We start from the raw sequence: 19280 nt of genomic DNA, 5'->3' as shown, positions 1-19280 counted from the left end.
TGTGCCAGCATCTCCTGGGTTATTCCCCACTTCCTCTTCTTTCAGGATCAGTGTATCTATCTTTGATATTCCTGGGCTTGAGTTCTGTGCCTGGGGACTGATATGGACCTATTTGCATTCTTCTACGTGCTGACATCCAGGTATGCCAGGATCATTTGCTGAAGCATATAATTATTCTTATCTTCAGTCTCCAAACTTGAAATTCACAGTCAAGTTCCTAGAAACCTTGACGTCACCCAGTGACTCACTACCTAGAGCAATCCTGGCTCCAAAGTAAAGCCCTTTAGAACATCCAACATTCTTCCCTGTGCTTCCCTCAGTCAGGTTTTCACATTCAAATCTTGACCTTAAGAGAAAAGCTTTACTTTCTCACAGTACAGATGCAACACCTAAGTTTATACATGTCACCTAACAGAACAACAAGGGGTTTTGCCCATGATCTGAATATTTCTGTTTGCAGATGTTGTTGGCAAGTGACAGTCTGAACATTGCAGTGGCCTCTAGCTGTCCCCCTATGATGTCCAACAGTTATTTTGCTTCGGCCATCCTCCTTCTTACAGCTACCAGGCACCTGAATCCTCAGCACCATCTTTATCATGCACGGTGTTTTGCTCAAAACAATGGATTTTCCTATCCTGATGCATATATGTAAATCCGGCTTTTTGGCGTCCTGTGGGACATTCTGTTGGCAGTGTGGTGTTTGGAAAAGAAAGGAAACAATAACAGCAGCAAACCAAAATAAGCTGTGACATTTTACTGGCCATGCAAAGTTTATGTAACTATGCTGTCTCCTTTCTTCCCACCTTAAGTGTGAAATAATAAGCCCCATTTTGAGGACTTACTATGAGAACATAGAAGATTGTATAAGGGCTGGAGAGGTGACTTTGCAGTTAAGGACATTTGCTGCGATTTTTCTGGGTGGTCTGAGTTCCGATCCCATCACCCACATGGTGGCCTCAAACCATACACCACTCTGGTTCCGGGACATCCGATGCTCTCTTCTGGACTCCTCGAATGCCTTGCACATATCTATATGCAGGCAAACATGCACATAGAACAATTTAAATAAATCTAAAAACTAATGAATGAAATTGAAATGGCAGATTGATCAAAGCCCTTCACACAAAGTGCAAAATAAACAACTATTGTGGCAATCAATAATAAAAGTAGGATTAATTTAACTTTGCTACACTTGACTGTGTGGTCATGAACTCATGGCTAATGTCCATGACTTCTGTTGAAAAACAAGGATAGAACCTAAACTGGAAGGTTATTGAAAGGACTAGAAAACACAAATGAATGGTGGAGCTTGGCACCTGCTGAATATTTAATGCAAGGCAGCCTGCCCTTGGCCTTGCCCTTCTATCTATGATCTCCACAGAGCTCCTCCAGATGCTAATGATCCTGTGAAAATGGCCCTAGAATGGTCCTTCACGCCTACACAGATACTACTCTGATTATCTTTAACAACGCTCCCCCTTTATCCAGGAAATTCTAACCACACTTCCAAATCCAAATGTCTTTTTTCCATGAAACCTTTGCTAGGTTTCCTGTTTGCTGCTGACCCCACCACCCCACTCCCCACACTGGGTCTCGTTCCCTCTCACACCACTTAGCATTTGGGGCACTGTATCTCTGTTCCTTGTAAAGACACAGCGCCAGGCAGCAGACATGGGCATAGGAACCCATTCCCACAGTGGCTCACCTGCAGGTGAGGAATAATTATTCAGACACGGATGACAGTCATATTTACCCCTATCTTTCTTTGTGTGATTGCAGCTTCCTTGCACGAACAAGGGATGGTACAAATGACCGTGAAGGACTACATGAGGTAGGTAGCAGAGTTGGCCATTTCACTCAGAAATTTTACATCTACATCCTTAAATGAGGTAGAAACAAAGCTAATGATTTCTTCTTAATAGTTCTATAGTTCTTGGGGTCTCATGAAATGTCCCTCTCTTAGACACCATGATTAGAGCATTTTCGATAGTCTTTGCAGAATTAGAGGCGCCGTGAATATCATTAAGGCGTGAGAGGCTACACCGACAAATGCTGACCTGCTATGAAACTTAGTTATAGCCTGCAGAAATGTATTCGACAGCAATGCATCAGTTTAGAAGGTGTACTCACGTCTGTGTCTGGCTAGTGATGTTACTCAGCATACTATCTACCGACTGTTTCGATGTTGACGAGAAGCTGTGTGTCTCTAATGGCGGAGAGGATAGATTACAGGGTGTGCTCTCCTGTGCAACTCCATGACACTGAGTCTAAAAGCCCTCCTCAGACTTACTAAACTGAAACCTTAGGTGGGTTCAGAGCTGTGCTTTGCAAACCCTCCAGACAATTCTAAGGCACAGTATAGTTTAAAAAATGCTAGCGCTGAGCTCTTTGAGGCAGGGAACTGCTTCCTGCTCTTGGGTCATTCTTGGACTTTCAGAACTGTTCCAGAAAACTAAATGTGCAGTGCTGATGTGCACACATTCCACAGTTGGTCCTCCTTTCGGTGCTCAGTTGTTTCAATCTGATGCGGTCACATTATTTATAAAGCACCAACAAAATCTCCCAGGGAATTCAAAGAGGAGATTAAGATCTGGGTTCACGGGCAAGCTCATGCCCACAGGATGGATCAAACCAACAAGCACTTATGGGTTCTTCTGGACCTAAGGCCGGTCCTGCTCAACTGAACAAAATGGATGTATCCCTCAAATTCAAAAAGCAAACTGAAATTCAAAGATAGAAAGAGTGATGAGGAGTGGCAGTCTGACTCTCCGATGTTGTGAAAAAGAAACTGATCAAAAGAACCTAAAGGAGGAGAGGGTTTATCTGGCTTACAGGATGTAGTCCTTCACTGAGGGAAGCCAGGGCAGGAACTCAAGGCAGGAACCTGGAGTCAGGAACTGAAACAGAGACCATGGAATAATGTGGCTTGCTCAGCTAACTTCCTTATGCAACCCAGCCCCACCTACCTATGGATGAGTCCATCCACAGTAGACTGGGTTTTCCTCCACCAAGAAAATGCCCTGCAGATATTCCCGCAGGTCAATGTAATGGAGGCAATTTCCCAGTTGAGGTTCCCTTTTCACAAGTTGTTTGTGTGGCAAGTTAAAAATAAATGAACAAAACAGAAACAACAACAACAACAACAAAAAAAACAACTAACTGGTGCACAAGGCAATAAATAAACGGATATATTTCCCCCTTTCCTCAAGCTCTATGGTTGTTTAAAACTAGATTCTTATTATTCAGGAACATGTTCTTTCTCATCTTTAGTGAAAAGGAAAACAATTAAACAGAGAGGCAGGGTCCAGATGTTCTTACTCAGTGTGGACAGGACTAAAACAAATTTAACAACTCAGGTTTAGTAACCTAGTCTCTTTGGGAACATTGACATCTGCAGAGTGTTGTTTGATAAACTTTAATTGTATGCCAACTGTCTAATATGATCCACGATATACCTGAGCTACATAAAACAGGATCATATTGTAATACAGTTCAATTTTCTTTGGAAATGCTTTAAAATGTTTTACAATACAGGAGTATCAGATATGGTGATTCTCATTGTTTTACATAATAAGGGACTTCATTGCTATTGCCTATGGTTGGCCATAGGAGCTCTGGGGACACAGGCCAGAGATTGCTAGCCATGAAGGATGACATCATTCTTCATTGTGAGAAATTATGTGAAGTACCTCCAGATCCTTTGCTTCATGTCTTTCATCCCATAATATTAACTTCTTCCCTCTAGTTGGAGCCTAGCAAAGCTGTGTTCCCGAAAGGTCCCCCAATGATTTGCCATCTGTCAAGAGTGAGATATTCTGCCACCTTTCTAATAAGCACTCGCAGGCACCTAACGCTTAAATTTTCACACCTGCTATAACAAGGAAAAGAAGCCCTCTGCTGCACACACCGCCTTCTTCAAAGGCATGGTCACTGCAGGCTTATTAGAAGCCAGAGGAAACACAAATGCTTGCCCCGGAAGGGAAATCATCTCAAGGGTCTCCGGGGAGAATCTGGGTTAATGTGACTCATCTTTGCTCCCCTTCCCTTCTAGATCTCTGCACCAGTTCTCAGAGACACCAACCCTGTCTAGAGGGACTAGCTTCAACTCTTGCTATTCCACCACAGGTGTACCACAAAGGTATGTGCCCTTCGTCTAGTTGATTCTTCTCAACAATTGGCTTTGTGAAATTATAGATCTGTACGTGAGAGATACTGGTTGAATGAGTGGATGAGAGGGTGAACAAAGAATTTCCAAATCTGGTTTTCAAGAGCATATTAAAATAAGCGTTGCAATTGGAAAAAGGTTAAGTATGTATCACAAGGAAATACCCAATGAATGATTAGGCCATGCACTTGCTGGAATTTCATTCACTCATTGACAAAACAAGGAAGACGTTTACAGACTGCAGCTCGACCTGTTAGAACGATCACTGTCATATTTTAAGGAAAAACCACAAGCTGCCAAAAAGCAAGCCAGGCAGGTAAAATTTACAAAATGTGTATACACCCAAAGAGAAAAATAAATTTATAGATTTAGTGGAATGAAGGTAAGGACTAAGGACAAAGATTTATATGCATTATTTTCCTTTACAAAAGGTGAATTCATTTTGTTTATTTCTTGTGCAATTAAAGATGTTACAAATAATGATATTTTCATAATGATCCAATGTTTAATGACAAGTCAACCAATAATCATCTTGGTGGCCATGACACTGTACCCTTTGGAAGTCAGTCCCTTGCTAACTGTGTGTCATAGATACCTAGACTTAGAACTTACAACACCACAGAGGTTCAAACAAGATTGGTAAAAATGGACTGAATAAAGATTTATGCAGTGGGATCAATAGATAATGAATTAAAATTTCATGTGAAATTTAGGATTCTCTTCAAACTAATTTCTCATTTGGATCTTCTTTGCACCAATTTGTCCATGGCATACAATGACTGGCTGTCACCGCAGCTTTCCAGATCATTTTAATGATTAAGGTAACCCAGTCAAGCCGTTTAGACCCCCTCAATGAGGGTTCCTAGCTTGGCTTTTCTTTCTTGATTGGGCAAGAAGGCCAACCAGCAAATCTGAAAGTGCCATCAGAAATTAGGAAATGATACTGGTGGTGTCAGGGAAGACCCATGAAACTAAGGAGATTGAAACTCCGGTGAGAAAACGATCTGCAGCGTCTCAATAAACTCCTAAGAGTAGCTTGGGAAATACAGACCTCCCTGAAGAAGCAGGAAAACCTGCTGAAACTTTGTGAGGGATTCCCGTTCCCATGGAGTCCATGGTACATGAAGTTCAAACACCAGAATGTTCTTAGGGAGAAGTGAGTTGGTATACATAAAATTCCTAGATAATTGACTCTGAATTTCTGTGCCAATACAGACTAGAACATTTTGACAAAAGAATTTCTTTTTTTCTCAGCCAAGTCAAAACAAAATACTAGCAAACAAACAACAAACACCACAGCCTATTCTAATCCTGCCTAGAGGCTTTAAGGCATTATTTGGAAACAATGACCCTATAGTGTGCATTCAGTAATATCCTTGACAGATTTGTGTAGCTAAGGATGTCCTAGACGGATGCTTCAAAAAATATTCTTCTAGGATTTTCCATGCCCAGTTTTTGTTTGTTTGTTTGTTTGTTTGTTGCCGGTTTCTGTTTGCTCTTTGGTCATCAGCTATTGTTTTGAGGTGATTGCCAATGTATGACTTCCACTCCTTAGTCTTCCTGCCCTGTCCCATTTACTATTTGCCCAGTGGTAAAGGAAAGCCAGATGGATAAACTCACGGTTTTGTTTGTAAAGCACAGGCAAGTGTCCCTGGGTGGGGTGACCAACTGTCCTTTAAGTAAGCAGTGTGAGTTCTAGCGAACTTACCTTCTGTTTGTCTGTTCAAGATCCTCCTTCACCCAAATTCTGGAAGATTGAGTGAGTAGAAAAAAAAATGACTTACGGATCTATCTTATAGATAAAGATATTCTTATTTTTTTTTAATCTCAGCATTCCTGAATGGTTGGAATTTTGGGAAAAAGACCCAGTGGAGATTCTCTTGGATCTGGGCTTTGGTGCTGATGAGCCAGATATCTGCACACAAATCCCAGCAAGATTCCTTGGGTACAGCTCAGCAGCCAGAGGGATCAACATCCGTGTTTTTCTTGAAGCACAGAAGCAGAGGATGGACTTCGAGAATCCTGACTTGTATGGTAAGTAGGAGCCCGTGGCACTGCATCTCAGTCCCTGGCATGGAGTACTGGGGAAAGCCACAGGATTTTACAGGATAGGTTTGCTGGTTGTATGTGAACAGGGAAAGGATGGGAAGGGGAAAGTATACTCAACGCAGGTCTATGCAGATGGTCGTTGGCCAAAACAAGTCACAAACTCCAAGGCAGTGGAATGTGAAATCTTGTGTAAACCCAAAGGTGACACACTCTCACTAGCAATCCAACCACATGCAAAGAGACAGATCAGGCGGCTCACTGTGAAGCCTTAAGTGAATCTTTTCCTCCACTAGTGGCTGCTGAGACTTCTACTGTCTATGCCTTAAGATGCAGGTGATAGCTACTCACTTGTCATATCTGACCGATGTGTGGTTTACCTATACTTAGTCCTTATAGACAGTGTGTGCTTGGCATGTTTCCCAATCCCATGGTCAGTGGAATAATTTTCTCTAAGGTAGTTCAGCAGATCCTCTTGGAGAAGGTGCCCATTTACAAATAAGTTAGAAGAAAGAAAACTTGTAGCTCAACAGTTTATTTACCTGGGTTGATGGACAGTCCTCAGGCTCCTAGAGGGAAGGTGGATAGTATGTTTAAACTCATTTAAATCTGCAACTCCACTTGGGGCAGCAAGGGACACTTCTGTGGAACACATGACAGAGTTTGAGAAAATTTAAATGGGGAAATCGCAATGTTCTGATTCTGACATAAGTTCTTCTAAATTCACCTGAAGGGAAGTCAGTGAAGAAGAATTATGTTCTCAATTATCGAAAAAAGAAACTTCTCTTGGATTTCTCAGTTTATTTTCTCTTCTTCTTCTTCCTTCTCCTTCCTCCTCTCCCTCTTCCTCTTTCTTCTTCCTATCTATCTATCTATCTATCTATCCATATATCTATCTCTCTTTCTCTCTGTATATGAAATGGTTCTCAAAATCTCAGCAGTGAGTTTTTTAAGACTATGTAATCCTGAAGATATTATGATATATTCTTTTTAATTTAGAATGAATTACTATGGTTTCCCCTCCTTCCAGAAATGGAATTTCTTTAATCAATTTTCTATTTCTAGAAAATAGCCAGCCTTAATAGTATTTATGTAGTGTTTCAGCTCATCTATAAGGTGAGAATTTCACAAATGAAACCGAAACATTGGTTATAGAGGATCAAGTGTGGGCCTTTGGTCCTAGCATAGCTGCCTCACTTTCTCCTACACAATAACAAAAGTACTAATTTCAAGAAAGCCAAATGTAAAATAAGAAAGAACTAAGTTAGTTGGCTGCTCAAGACAGAATTGATGAGTGCCTCATTCCAAGTGAATGCAGAAGATTCAAACCCAGGGTAAGAATCTGTTATTTAACCTGCCCCCAGGCCAACACAGAATACTCAAACCTGCTCCAGACTGATGTTCTCCCATGTGACTGAACTGATGAAATTGGTAGGTTTTGTCTTAGTCTAAGCATAAAACTTGTTATGAGCTGGATAGAAAGCAATCATAAAATCAATTATGTTCCCAAGCTCATAAAAGACATGATAGTTCATACAATGTTAAGACAGGGGAAAAATGAAATCAGAATTATCTGGAAATATCAAAAAACAAAAACAAAAATTCCTCTAAAGAACTTGAAAGCATTTCACTGCACTCTGTGAAAAATCCATGAGGTCTTTTGAAACAGTACAATGAGTAGCCAATAGTTTCTCCTGCAGATGGCAAAACAAAACAAAACAGAAAAACAAAGAAATAAACAATGGATGAGCAGAGACTATGCTCAGGGAAGGTTCAGTAGTTTGCTGTGGGGTCCAGACAGCAAAATGGAGAAGAGCATCTGTGATGGCGTATCTTCACTGTCAACTTGCCCCGGATTACTAAAGCACATCTCTAGTGTGCTGTGGAATTCAAAGAGAGAAGTAAGTAAGGGAGAAAGATCTTCTGGGAACATCCCATTTCCTAGGCAGGAGTCCATCATGAAATAAAGAGAAACGAAGAGAAGAAGGACAGGCACCCCTATCCTATGTATAGAGCCAAGACACTCTGCTCTACCTGGTCATTGTGAATGGAAACCACGGCCAGCATAAGTAATTACTTTAAGTTTTCCCTCTGAGCTATTTGGTTGCAGCTTAAAATGATGTCCTAATGATACAGAAAGTTGGTAGTAGAGAAGTGGGGTCTTTGCTATGAGCTTATTTGGCAAAATTACTCAAAAGATTTTGGAAGTGGCTTGTGAGCAATATTGGCAGAAGTTAAGTACATGGACTGGAGAAGCCCCAGACTGATGCTATCAACAACATTAATGGATGATTACAGAGGGAGTTCAAAAGACCAAAGTGCTGAGAGAAGGCAAACAGTAGCCAGGCAGCAGAGGTGCACGTCTTTAACCACAGCACTAGGGAGGCAGAAGCAGGCGGATCTCTGTGGGTTCAAGGCCAACCTCGTCTAAACAGCTAGTTCTAGGACAGGCTTCAAAACTACAGAGAAAACCTATCTCAAAAAACAAAAACAAACAAACAAACAGAAAACACTGAGGGTAGAGCTTGTGAGGGCTAAGAAGTATTCCTCGCTGAGAACTAGGAACAGTCTGGAGGCCATTTCTGTGATAGTATGGCAAAACTTTTAAATACCTTGTTCCAAGAGATTTAAAGAAAGACTGAATTTAACAATGATGGACTAATTAGCATGGTAGAAGAAATTTCAAAGCAGACTGGTGTGATGCTGAAGTGTGGTTATTGTTACTTGTTTCTAGCAAAATTTATAACAAAAAACTGAGCAAAATGTTAATGGGAAATATTTGAAAAGTTAGTTTGCCCAGAAAACCATGGAAAGCTGGAGTGGAGATCATGGCTGCTGAGACAGCTGAGGTCATTAGAAGAAACCAAGTACTTTGCTCAAAATAATAGAAAATACATATAAAAGGCGTCTTAAAAATTGGCCCACAGCTGCAGTTCCAGCTTCAGAAAAAGACCCTACATTAGTGTCTTAAGTGATCCAGACATCTTACATCAACAATGGACTACCACATTCACACAAACTCATGTGTACATTCACCTTCATACACATCCACACACATGAGAACGTGCATATAAAGACTCTTACACCACACGCAGACACATACCAAAAATCCAAATGAAATTTTTTGAGAACTCATTAATCACAGGCTCAATGGAAATGTTTGAATTAATTTTAAAGATAAGAACAGTTTAGGGTGCTGTGCTCACACAAAACTACTTAGGAAAGTTATCTGGGCACTCGTAGGTTGCTGTGCTCATAGCTCAAGAGGATCTAGATTCTGCTTGATAGCAGTAGACCTTATCATCATCAATGTGATGCTGGGTTTTTGCTTGCATGTTTGTTTGTTTTGAGACACGGTCTCACTATGTAGCTCTGGCTGTCCTAGAACTCCCTGTGCAGATCAAACCGACCTCAAGTGCATAGAGATCTGCCTGCCTCTGCCTCCTATGTGCTGTAATTAAAGATGGACAGCACCACACCCAGCTCGTGATGCTGGTTTATAAGTATGCAGTATGTAAAAAATCAAAGGGTTATGATGCTTTCATTCATATTTCAAGGTAAAGACTGGACTGTCAGGCGATTTGCAGTTATGTTTCCTAAACGTAGTTCCAGGGAGGACAATGTTTGTATGTAGCTATGAGAGGGGAGCCAAAGATGCGAAAGAAAAGCCCAGAAGTTAGAGATTGCAGCAATATGGAACATCTGCCATGGACTGAGCAAGGTGAAGAGAGGAGTCGCATAGGCTGAGCATAATAAGGCCAGAGCAGTCAGGTTTCACTAGTTCATCGGAGTTCACAGAATGTTTATCTGTGCCCTGGATGGTGGCCATGGAATCACAGATTTAATGTTTGTCTTGTTGGGTTTCAAACTTGTTTGGATCTCATGCCTTTCTTGTATGATTCCATCTCTCCATTTAGAAGGGGCAATATTTATTCTAGGCCATCATGTTTCAGAAGTATATAGCCTACTTTTGATTTTACATATCCCCACTCTTCAGAGGAACTTTGAACATGTACTTTTGAGCTGTCTTGTTGGTTAAGAGTATAGACACTCTTGGAGACGGATTGATGCATTTTTACATGAGTCATCTATGAGTCTTTCAAAGGCCAGAAGTGGGATGCTCTAATTTAATGGGAGGTGTTTGTTGGTAGCAAGTTGACAAGGGAGGGCTAACTTGACTATACTGAGAAACAAGAACTCAGTAAAACACACTTCTGGGTAATGTTTCCAGAGGGGATCAACTATAAAAGTGCTAGAGGGACTATGTTAAATGTGAGTAGCACCATCCCACAGTCTTGGTGCTTAAATAGAATACAGAGAGCAAAATAACTTCCAAATATTTATGTTTATGCTCAAAGATAAATGTTAGTCTCAGCCTTACCTAGAGAAACCTGGCTTTCCAGAGAATGATCGTGAACACAGAAAGATTCTTAGCTGCACAAAGTGCTGAAAATAAGTGATCAGCCCTGAATAAAACACTCACAACATCCTCTTTAAAGTTCTGAGAACAGTACCCAAGAAAGTATGGAAGTATTAGTTTAAGAGTAGAAAAATTGGGTGAGAGCCTGCAAGATGCCAACTTTTGAACAATGCAGGGTCATTGTAACTTTGAACTCATAACTGCTAAAGACCCAGCCCTGCCTGAATCTGCATGAGAATTGGCCCACCAACACTCAGCTATAGATGGAAAAGAGACTCAAAGGACCTTAGCCTTCACTACTTTTGCTGCTGATGAATTCAGGATGAGAGGAAGTAATTGCCTTCAGGTGAGTCCCCACTGGTGACCCCTCCAGGTTCCATTCCAATGCTCACATAGATAGTACTTGTTAATCTAACTAATCAAACCAGGAGTGATGAATCTGGGGAAGGGACTGGTAGAGGTGGGCTGAGGTGACAGGAATGAGAAAAAAGATAAAAGAGGAGAGAGGGGAGAAAGCAGCCAAAATACATAGACTCTTAGATAGAGTAGTGAAAGAGCTGACTTTATTTGAAAAATATGGACAAAAGAAATCCCATTAACTCAGGTATACGTGTTCCTTCCGCCTTTATTGGCTGTGGCAAGCTAGGCTGTCATACTCTGCCACACCGTCCTCACTATAATCTACTAAATCTTCTCTCCTCCTTCTCCTTCAAGTTTGTCTCTCAAGTATTTGGTCGTAGTAGTGAGAAAACACGACACAAGGAGCATCTTTGCCTAGCTATGTGGGCATTTACCATCGTCGAGTCATGTCGTCTTTAAGCTACCATCAGGGTTTTCATAAAGATGTACTGCAAAATAAAATCCTGCTTTTACCTCATCATGGTTTTATTATATCAATACACCAAAATGAAACATAATTTACTCTGCTTCACAAACTGACATCATATGCCTAAATTGTCTCATACTTCCTGAGGTCCCTCTCTAATGCTAATTTAGCCAATACTTTCATATATTGCTGGATTATTAAAATAAGCCATATTATGAACAAAGACTAACAAATTGGGACCATCTTAAGGATGAAAGCCAATGGGATTCCTCATTAATTACTTTTTGTTTCTTGAAAGATTGAAAACTGCATAGTCCTTTTTAATAATCCTTAAAATTTTAAACATAATTCCTTATTGACTCTTCAGAAATTTCACATCATGTACCCCAATCCTGCTCACCTCCTGGTCCCTCCATATTTGTTCCTCACCCCTGCAGTATGTCCCCCCCAAATTAATAAAAACCAAAATAAATGAACAAAATATCCCACCTTGGTCCTCCGTATTTCCAACACCTCTTCATTTATCCTAGTGACATTAGGAGGCGTGAGTGTGTCACTCGGTATATGATGAGCCATTGGTCAGTTCAAGACCTCCAGTTTCTGATACACCATCATCACTGGGTCCTCATCGAAACTCCTCTTGGATACCCTGTTGTTCTGAGTCGTGGAGATCCTGAGGTTATCAATCAGTAGGTCCAGTCCCTTTGTGCATTCCAGCAGGTCATAGATGGGGTAGCTATCAGGGTAGGCCAACCCAAGGATGTGGGACTGGACCACTGGGAACCCCCACAGGCAAGGGGCAGAGTCAATTCTCCTAGCCCCATGCCATCAAGGCCAGCTCTCGTACACCTGTGGTGAGGGATGGGGCCATCTCTCCAGGGTGCTGGGGTCAGTTCTCCCATGGGGCAGCATCACCAGCTCAATGCAGAGTCCTGCCAGGGGCAGGGTCAGCTATCCCAGGCCAGTGAGGGACAGGACTGTCTCAGCACAGCCTCAGATTTTAGCCTTCATGGTTCTTATGACCCCTGTGGTAACACAAGCCATGGACATCAGTGCAGACCCTGGCTGCTGTTGGTCAATGGACCCAGACATGGCTGATGGCAGCAGCCCATTCGCAGCCCCATGTGGTTATACAGGCCACCTGGATTGTCATGACCCCTTATGGCAACGAGGCCCTTGAACACCAACATGGATACAGGTGACAGCCCAGCCCCCTGGGATTGGCATTGCCTTTGATAATATCGGGAGCCATGGACATCCACACAGACCTATATTGCCTATTCACGTAACTGTTTTGCTGTATAGCACAGCTATATAGATAGCTATAGTCATGTATAGATAGCTGTAGTCATCAGAGTTAGAAAATGAAAACTTAAACATTTACTATGTCTGGCACAGAGCTAAGCACTGCCACTGCGTGTGTACTGCTCATGCCCAGTGGGGTTAGACATTCAGTGATGGTTGTTTTTAGAACCAAGCCTCCTGATTCCATATGCTGTTTCATATGTGGGTGACAGAGACGATGGACATGGTGGTGAGACAGCGAGTGTATGAAGCTGCGGGAAGCATACTTGGACAACTTCATGCCGAAATCCTGGGTTAGTTTTAGGATGTGTTTTATCTTCTGCAGAAGTACAGATGGACATTGGGACTTGGTCCATTAGGAAAGCACTCCCCCACGTAGCTACACCCTCAGGCTGGAGCTTATCTTTGGACATTTATTTCTACACATAAACATATAGAGTCACGTATCTCTAGGTTCTTTTCATGAATTAACATATAAAATCCATAGATATATATGAACCCACAAAGTTATGCAATCCAAGCAACTAAATGGAAAAAATGCCAGCCTTCCTTGTGAAGCAGTGACTTCTCATTAGCCAGGGATCTCATCTTCAGAGAGTGTGACATTGCTGGGAAAAACAGTTTTAACAGTTTAAAGTCTTAGTTTTCTCGGTTAATCACATTGTCCATTCTTTAAGTTCAAATTCCTTCTTTTATTTTAATTCACTTATTGTGAATATACTTGTGTACATGCCTGAATACAGTAACACACATGTAGAGGCCAGAGGACAGCTTGTAGAAGTTGGGCTTCTCCTTTACCGTGTAGATTCCAGGGATCAAACTAAAATACTTGGGACTGGCTGCACATGACTTTACCTGCTGATCCATCTCACTAGCCCCATTGTTTAGTCTTTATTATATAACTTACTGTTTTATAGTAGTATCATAGAGAAAAAAAACTATCCTAAAATTTCTACGTTCCTGTGTCCTTCAGGCAGGTTCCGACAGTTGGAAATCCTGGATCATGTAACCAATGCTTTCTCATCTTTGCTGAATGATGTTAACACCACCCAGAGCCAAGATGAAGAGAAAGTTGGAAGAGAGGGTGTGCAAAACCCCACATCGAGTGGAGCTAGAGAGCATCGGAGAAGAATGAGTCAACTTTTAAAGAGAGCTTCAAGACAGACCATAAGGCGAGATGGCAATCCAGCACTGTCAGAATCATTCAAGACCGAAGACAGGATTTTTAGTCTGCCCACAAAGCCGTGGGAGTCTAGGCTGGGGCTACAAGTGGCTTCCACTAGCCGTGATAAAGGTCAAGTGCCTCCTTCAACAGAACAAGGTTCTGCCCAAGTCTGCAATGGCTTGTCCCCTTGTCTCCCTCCACATGCTCTTCTGGATAAGCAGTTGGCAAAACAGTCTCCTCATACCAGAGTGCCTGAGGGGGCAGTGAGAAGGAAAATTTGGAAGGAGAAATGGATTCCCATGGACAAGCTCAAGAATTTGTCTCACATCGTGAGTAAAGGAGTGGACTCCTTTGAAATGGAGGAGGTGAGTGCTGCATCTACTGCTCGGTTTCCTGTTGGAAATGGCCTAGGTCACCATACTATTTGCCTTCTTACCTCTATTGATTCACTTGACATCTCAATCCTTTGCTATTTTATCTTACAGTTTCAAATTCAATTTAGACGGAGACACTTATTGTAATTGCTTCAGGCAGAACTAAACTGTTACGGAACCAACCTTCTATTTGTCTTAGTTACTTTTCTATTGTTGTGCTAAGATACCATGACCAAGGCAACTTCGAGGGAAAACAGCTTATTTAAGGCTTATATTTCAGAGGGCAAGCCCATGATCATGGAACGGAGCATGCCAGTGCTCCTGATTCACCTGAATTTTCACCTGAATTCTCTATTTCTTCATTCTTACCTTTTCTCACTCTCAGTAATCTGCACTCTTTTTTCTTATATCTCCTATTGTATTTAGTTGATAAAAATATATACGTAAATATGTCTATTTCCTCTTACATCTTTATTCTTAATGGAAACTAAAATGGGCCATGAGCCTATTAATAACTGCTAATATAGTTAGAAAGGAATAAGGAAGGGTGCTTTGCAAGACCCCCGCATATCTGAATTGCTCCAAGTAGACTGGGGGAATTGATTTAGTTTATAAACCGCGAGATGGAATCTGTCTCTCTGCTGAGCCATCAGAGCCATCATGTGCCAGGCACAGCCACCAGCATAGAGTGTGTAACAGAATCTGCTTGGAAAGGAGAGGTAACAGGGACAGGCACACAAAACAATGCCAGGGAGAAACAGGGGCAGTCTGCAGATGGACCCTTATATCATCTACAAACGCATTTTATGAAATCCAACAAGCAACAAAAGGTGAGCTTAGTGGGAATAAAGCTTAAAAAATGCCTTGAAAAAAACTTAAGTTTTACTCAGTTACCTACAGTAACCCTCTGCCCCCAAAAGATGTGAACATTTCATTACATACATAGCTACCAAAGAATCTAGTATCTTCCTAAGTACATATTTATGTGTGCATGCGTACACATGCCTTATAGAAATCCTTACAGGGATTTCTTTACAAGATTAAAACACCACTTTTCATACCACATCATTTTTTTGCTAATTTGTAACACTTTAGCAAAGATCTGTTTTCTTCTAGTTTGGCAATTTTATGCATTATTTTAAGTTTAATTTAATATTATAAGGCAAATCTATACTTATAAGGATTACTTGAACAGTAAAATAATAATTTTGTTAAGTATTTCCTGAGTTAAATATCATTAAAGTACTCTACATTAGTCCAAAATGGTTTCCATAGAAAACTAGAATATTGGTGGAAGGAGAGAACTGACCCTTGCGGTTTGTCTCCCATAAATGTTCACACACACACACACACACACATACACACAATGGATATAAAAAAGGAAACTAGAATATTATGTAGACTTTCATAACGAACTTCAACATTTTCTTGTACATGTGCAATACTTCATATATACACAAAGCAGTAGTAACACTAAAACAATAGAAAAGAAACTCACCCCTTAAAAAAAAGTTTTTGTAAAATATTGTGTTAGCACTGGGGAAAAGACTTATTTCATTCAGTGCCATAAGATTGAGTAAAGAAAGAACCGAGGGATCCAGCATACTAAATGGGAACCAATGTTGGATTTAATGTCTAGTTTTGAATGGCAAATCTAAAAATTCAATTATAAGAAATAAAAATATGTGTGAAATTGACAGTTTTCTGAGGCATTTAAATGATAGTCAATATGCATAAATAATTGACCATCAGAATTTTAACTATGCTCAGCCAAATTTCCCTTATAGCCAGTGTATCACGCTTTCCTCCAGACCTGTTGAATTTTGCTTTTGGCCATATTTGGCTTGAATCTCCAAATTATAATTCCAACAAAAGTTATATATAGATTTCTAATGCAAAAAAACACATTTTATGGTTCGTTCTACTAAGAAGAATTTCCTCTAAAGTTATCAAAAATATTAAATGAACTTAATACTTGTGAAACCCATGCATGTATGTTATATGACATATGTGCCTTTATGGTCACGATCAACGATCTGCACCCTTCCTTCTTTTCATGAATGAAGCCTGTATTACAGAAAACACATGTGAGGCCAAAGGTATTATTGTCATTTGGCATCTTTGTTCAGTGAAGACTGCTTCTTTATCCAATTTTTACTGATTTTTAAAACTAATATCTTTGGTAGAAAGTTCAGGGATATACTTGGCATTTATTTTAAATTAAATTTATTTTTAAAGCATCCTTCTCTTCCATTATTGTTTTCTAATTGAAAAAATGTGTTCTGCATTGTACTAAGTGGATTTTTCTTCATGTTAATGATGTGGGAAGAGAACTTTCTCATTACATTTAAAGATGTGATGATGCACATTGATTTGAGCTACCAAAACCAGTAGAAGAAATGCTGGTAATTTCATCTAACCAATTCTGAGCATAAGATACCATTCATCCAAATTCACGAATGAAAACTTTTGACTTCATAGCTACATCCAAAAAAAGCTTGTAAAACAGAAATCCTACAAAGAAACACTCCAAAATGTTGCCATTAACTGGTTTCACCTTCCAAAGAATTCTCTGGGTGATACATTTGTACAATGAGCTATGTTACTCTTTAAAGGTAATAGTTTCTGCTCTGTTTTACTAATAGCTTTAGTATCATTTGTAGACTATTATGCATTAACTTGCAAAATATTTCAAAAGTAAGTTCTGCTCTCTTACTTTAGAAATAAATTGTGTGTGGGGGGCTATGCAGCTGCTTGCTTATCTGAATTACTGTGCATAAGCCTATCAAGACATAACTAGCTCACTTTTTCACACACATTTAATATTCTTCAGTCTCAACAGAAATTTCTAATGCACAAATTCCAGAAAGAAGCTTTGCACTTCGCACCCAAGCATGATCCTCCCCTCCCCTGAGCTCTTTTAATTCTTCGAGTCCTTCTTGTGGACTTCTCAAGCCAAGTCCTCCCAGAAACCTATCACCTGGGAGTTCTCCACTCACGCATACCCCTCTATGTGACTATCTGTGGGCAACCATGGTTTACTGATTAAATAAACTGAATTTGTTATGAAAATATTTCCAGTAAAATCAATGTATTTTGACATCTTAGGTCCAAAGCTTTGACGAAGACACGGGCAACCCTCTTAACCTGATTTCAGGAATTGCAGGTAAGTGGTCAATAAGGGATATGAATGATTTCATCAATGATCGTTGAGAGGGAATGAAACAGCCAGTACTTTAGAACAGTTAAAATACATGGAGATTCATTATCTGCATGAGAGTCCTATACATTTCTGTACTCTCTGGGTTGTAAACTGTAAAATACTTCTCAGGAAATATTCGCTATCCCTGTGGCTATTGGGCGCGGCTTGTTGAGCAGTATCTACATGAGCTGTGTGTAGTAGAATGGGTTTGACATCAAAGGCTGAGTGGGTGATTTCCTCCTCCTTCTGTCTGATCTGAGATACTGCACAAATCATGCCATTACACAGGCTTCAGGTTTTCCAAAAACAATAAAAAAGTAAGTGTAAATAATTTTTAAATCTCCTACCAACTTTTTCACTCTAAATTTTGTATGGCCCCATGTCAAACTCTCAGGGGACAGAAACTGCCAGCACACAGCCTTCCCGGTCTCTTCTTGGGAGGATGCTCCACATTTTAGACTAGAAAGTAAGCCCTGCTTTGTTCCTGCTTCTCATCCCCCACGTCACAGCTCTCACAGCTGCCGTGATCCTTCAGTGAAGCTGGAAGCAGGCAGAGATTAGTCAAGCAAAATAGAACAGATGAAGCCAGTGTGTTTCCTGGAAGAAAATATGCAAATTTTAAATTTAATTTAGTGTGGTGTCAAACACATCTTTTCCATTACAAAGTGTATGTATGGGTCTCATTTTGCTAAATGCTGTTTAGAAATTATGCATTAGTAATTATAGGGTCCTGCTGATTACATAAATTGTTATCCTGCTCTTCAAGTAATTACCACATAACCTGCATTGAGGTTTATAAGACAAAAATAAGCATCTGTTTTCCATCTAATTGAATGCTTCTCAATGAAGCTGGAGGTCCCCTTGTCAATAGGAACTGCCTTCCTTGACATTCAATTAGGAGGTCTACTGTTATCACATAAGCCATCCCAATTATTCCAAAAAGATTATGTGGGAAGTCAGACAAAACGAGAGACTGAAGGGAGAGAAGTGATAGTTTGCCTAATAAGAAAAATCTGGACAGGTTGAATTTTCTTTTTTTTTTGTCTTTTTTTTCTTCAAAAATAGTATTGGTGCCAAACTGTGGTAGCATATGTCTGTAATCCCAGCATACAGGAGGCTGAGGCAGGAGGATAATAAGTTTGAGAGTAGTCTGAGATAACCTGTCTCAAAACAACTGAATAAAAATAGTACTGAACTCAAAGAGTAAAATTAATTGAGTTAATGAAGCAAGGAGATTATCCTTTATCACTTTGAAATATATGTACATATATTCACACAATTTTTAAATGCAAAATTTCCAATATTACTTCATCTAAATTAGTACACAAGGTTTACTCATGGCCAGTAGACCATGACTATATAGTTTTAAGACACTTGTTGCTGATTCTTAATACCTTGGGTCCTTGCTGGATATTGTGATGTCTGCTCTTGGAGCACTTCTGAGAACCCAGCCTCATGCTGCATAGAGCTGCCTCATTTGGGCTTCCTGGTAGATGTCCTCGAATGAACTTCCATATGAATGAACCATCCTGAATGCCTGGCCTAGTCAACTTTTGAGCTGACTCTAGCCCAGAATCAGGTGACAACCATATTGTCAAGCTAACCTGCCTTCAAAACAATGGAAAGCAATTGTTTAAAGTCATAATTACACATATATAATTGATAATCTCATAAAATATTAACGCTTGGTTGCCTCTACACAATGACAAAATTCTGAATGTTAGCAAGAAGTAGAACTATTTTTGGGCACAGATTTGAGCAAGATGACTTCTTAGAG

At 40.3% G+C, this 19280-nt stretch overlaps 1 protein-coding gene across 1 annotated transcript in view; it reads left to right on the top strand.

Annotated features, from left to right (window-relative positions):
• Itprid1 (ITPR interacting domain containing 1) overlaps positions 1 to 19280 on the top strand; it is a 136616-nt gene that overhangs the window by 49290 nt on the left and 68046 nt on the right. Inside the window, exons 7-11 of the mRNA XM_048440129.3 lie at positions 1780 to 1831; positions 4052 to 4138; positions 5997 to 6199; positions 13736 to 14292; positions 17410 to 17467. Of these exons, the coding sequence (XP_048296086.3) occupies positions 1780 to 1831; positions 4052 to 4138; positions 5997 to 6199; positions 13736 to 14292; positions 17410 to 17467 (957 nt within the window). The remainder of the gene's footprint in view (positions 1 to 1779; positions 1832 to 4051; positions 4139 to 5996; positions 6200 to 13735; positions 14293 to 17409; positions 17468 to 19280) is intronic.

This window comes from Myodes glareolus, chromosome 6 (genome assembly GCF_982192425.1).
Source record: "Myodes glareolus chromosome 6, mMyoGla1.1, whole genome shotgun sequence".
NCBI lineage: Eukaryota > Metazoa > Chordata > Mammalia > Rodentia > Cricetidae > Myodes > Myodes glareolus.
The sequence above is the reverse complement of the archived record's forward strand: the minus strand, read 5'-3'. Positions and strand labels throughout refer to the sequence as shown.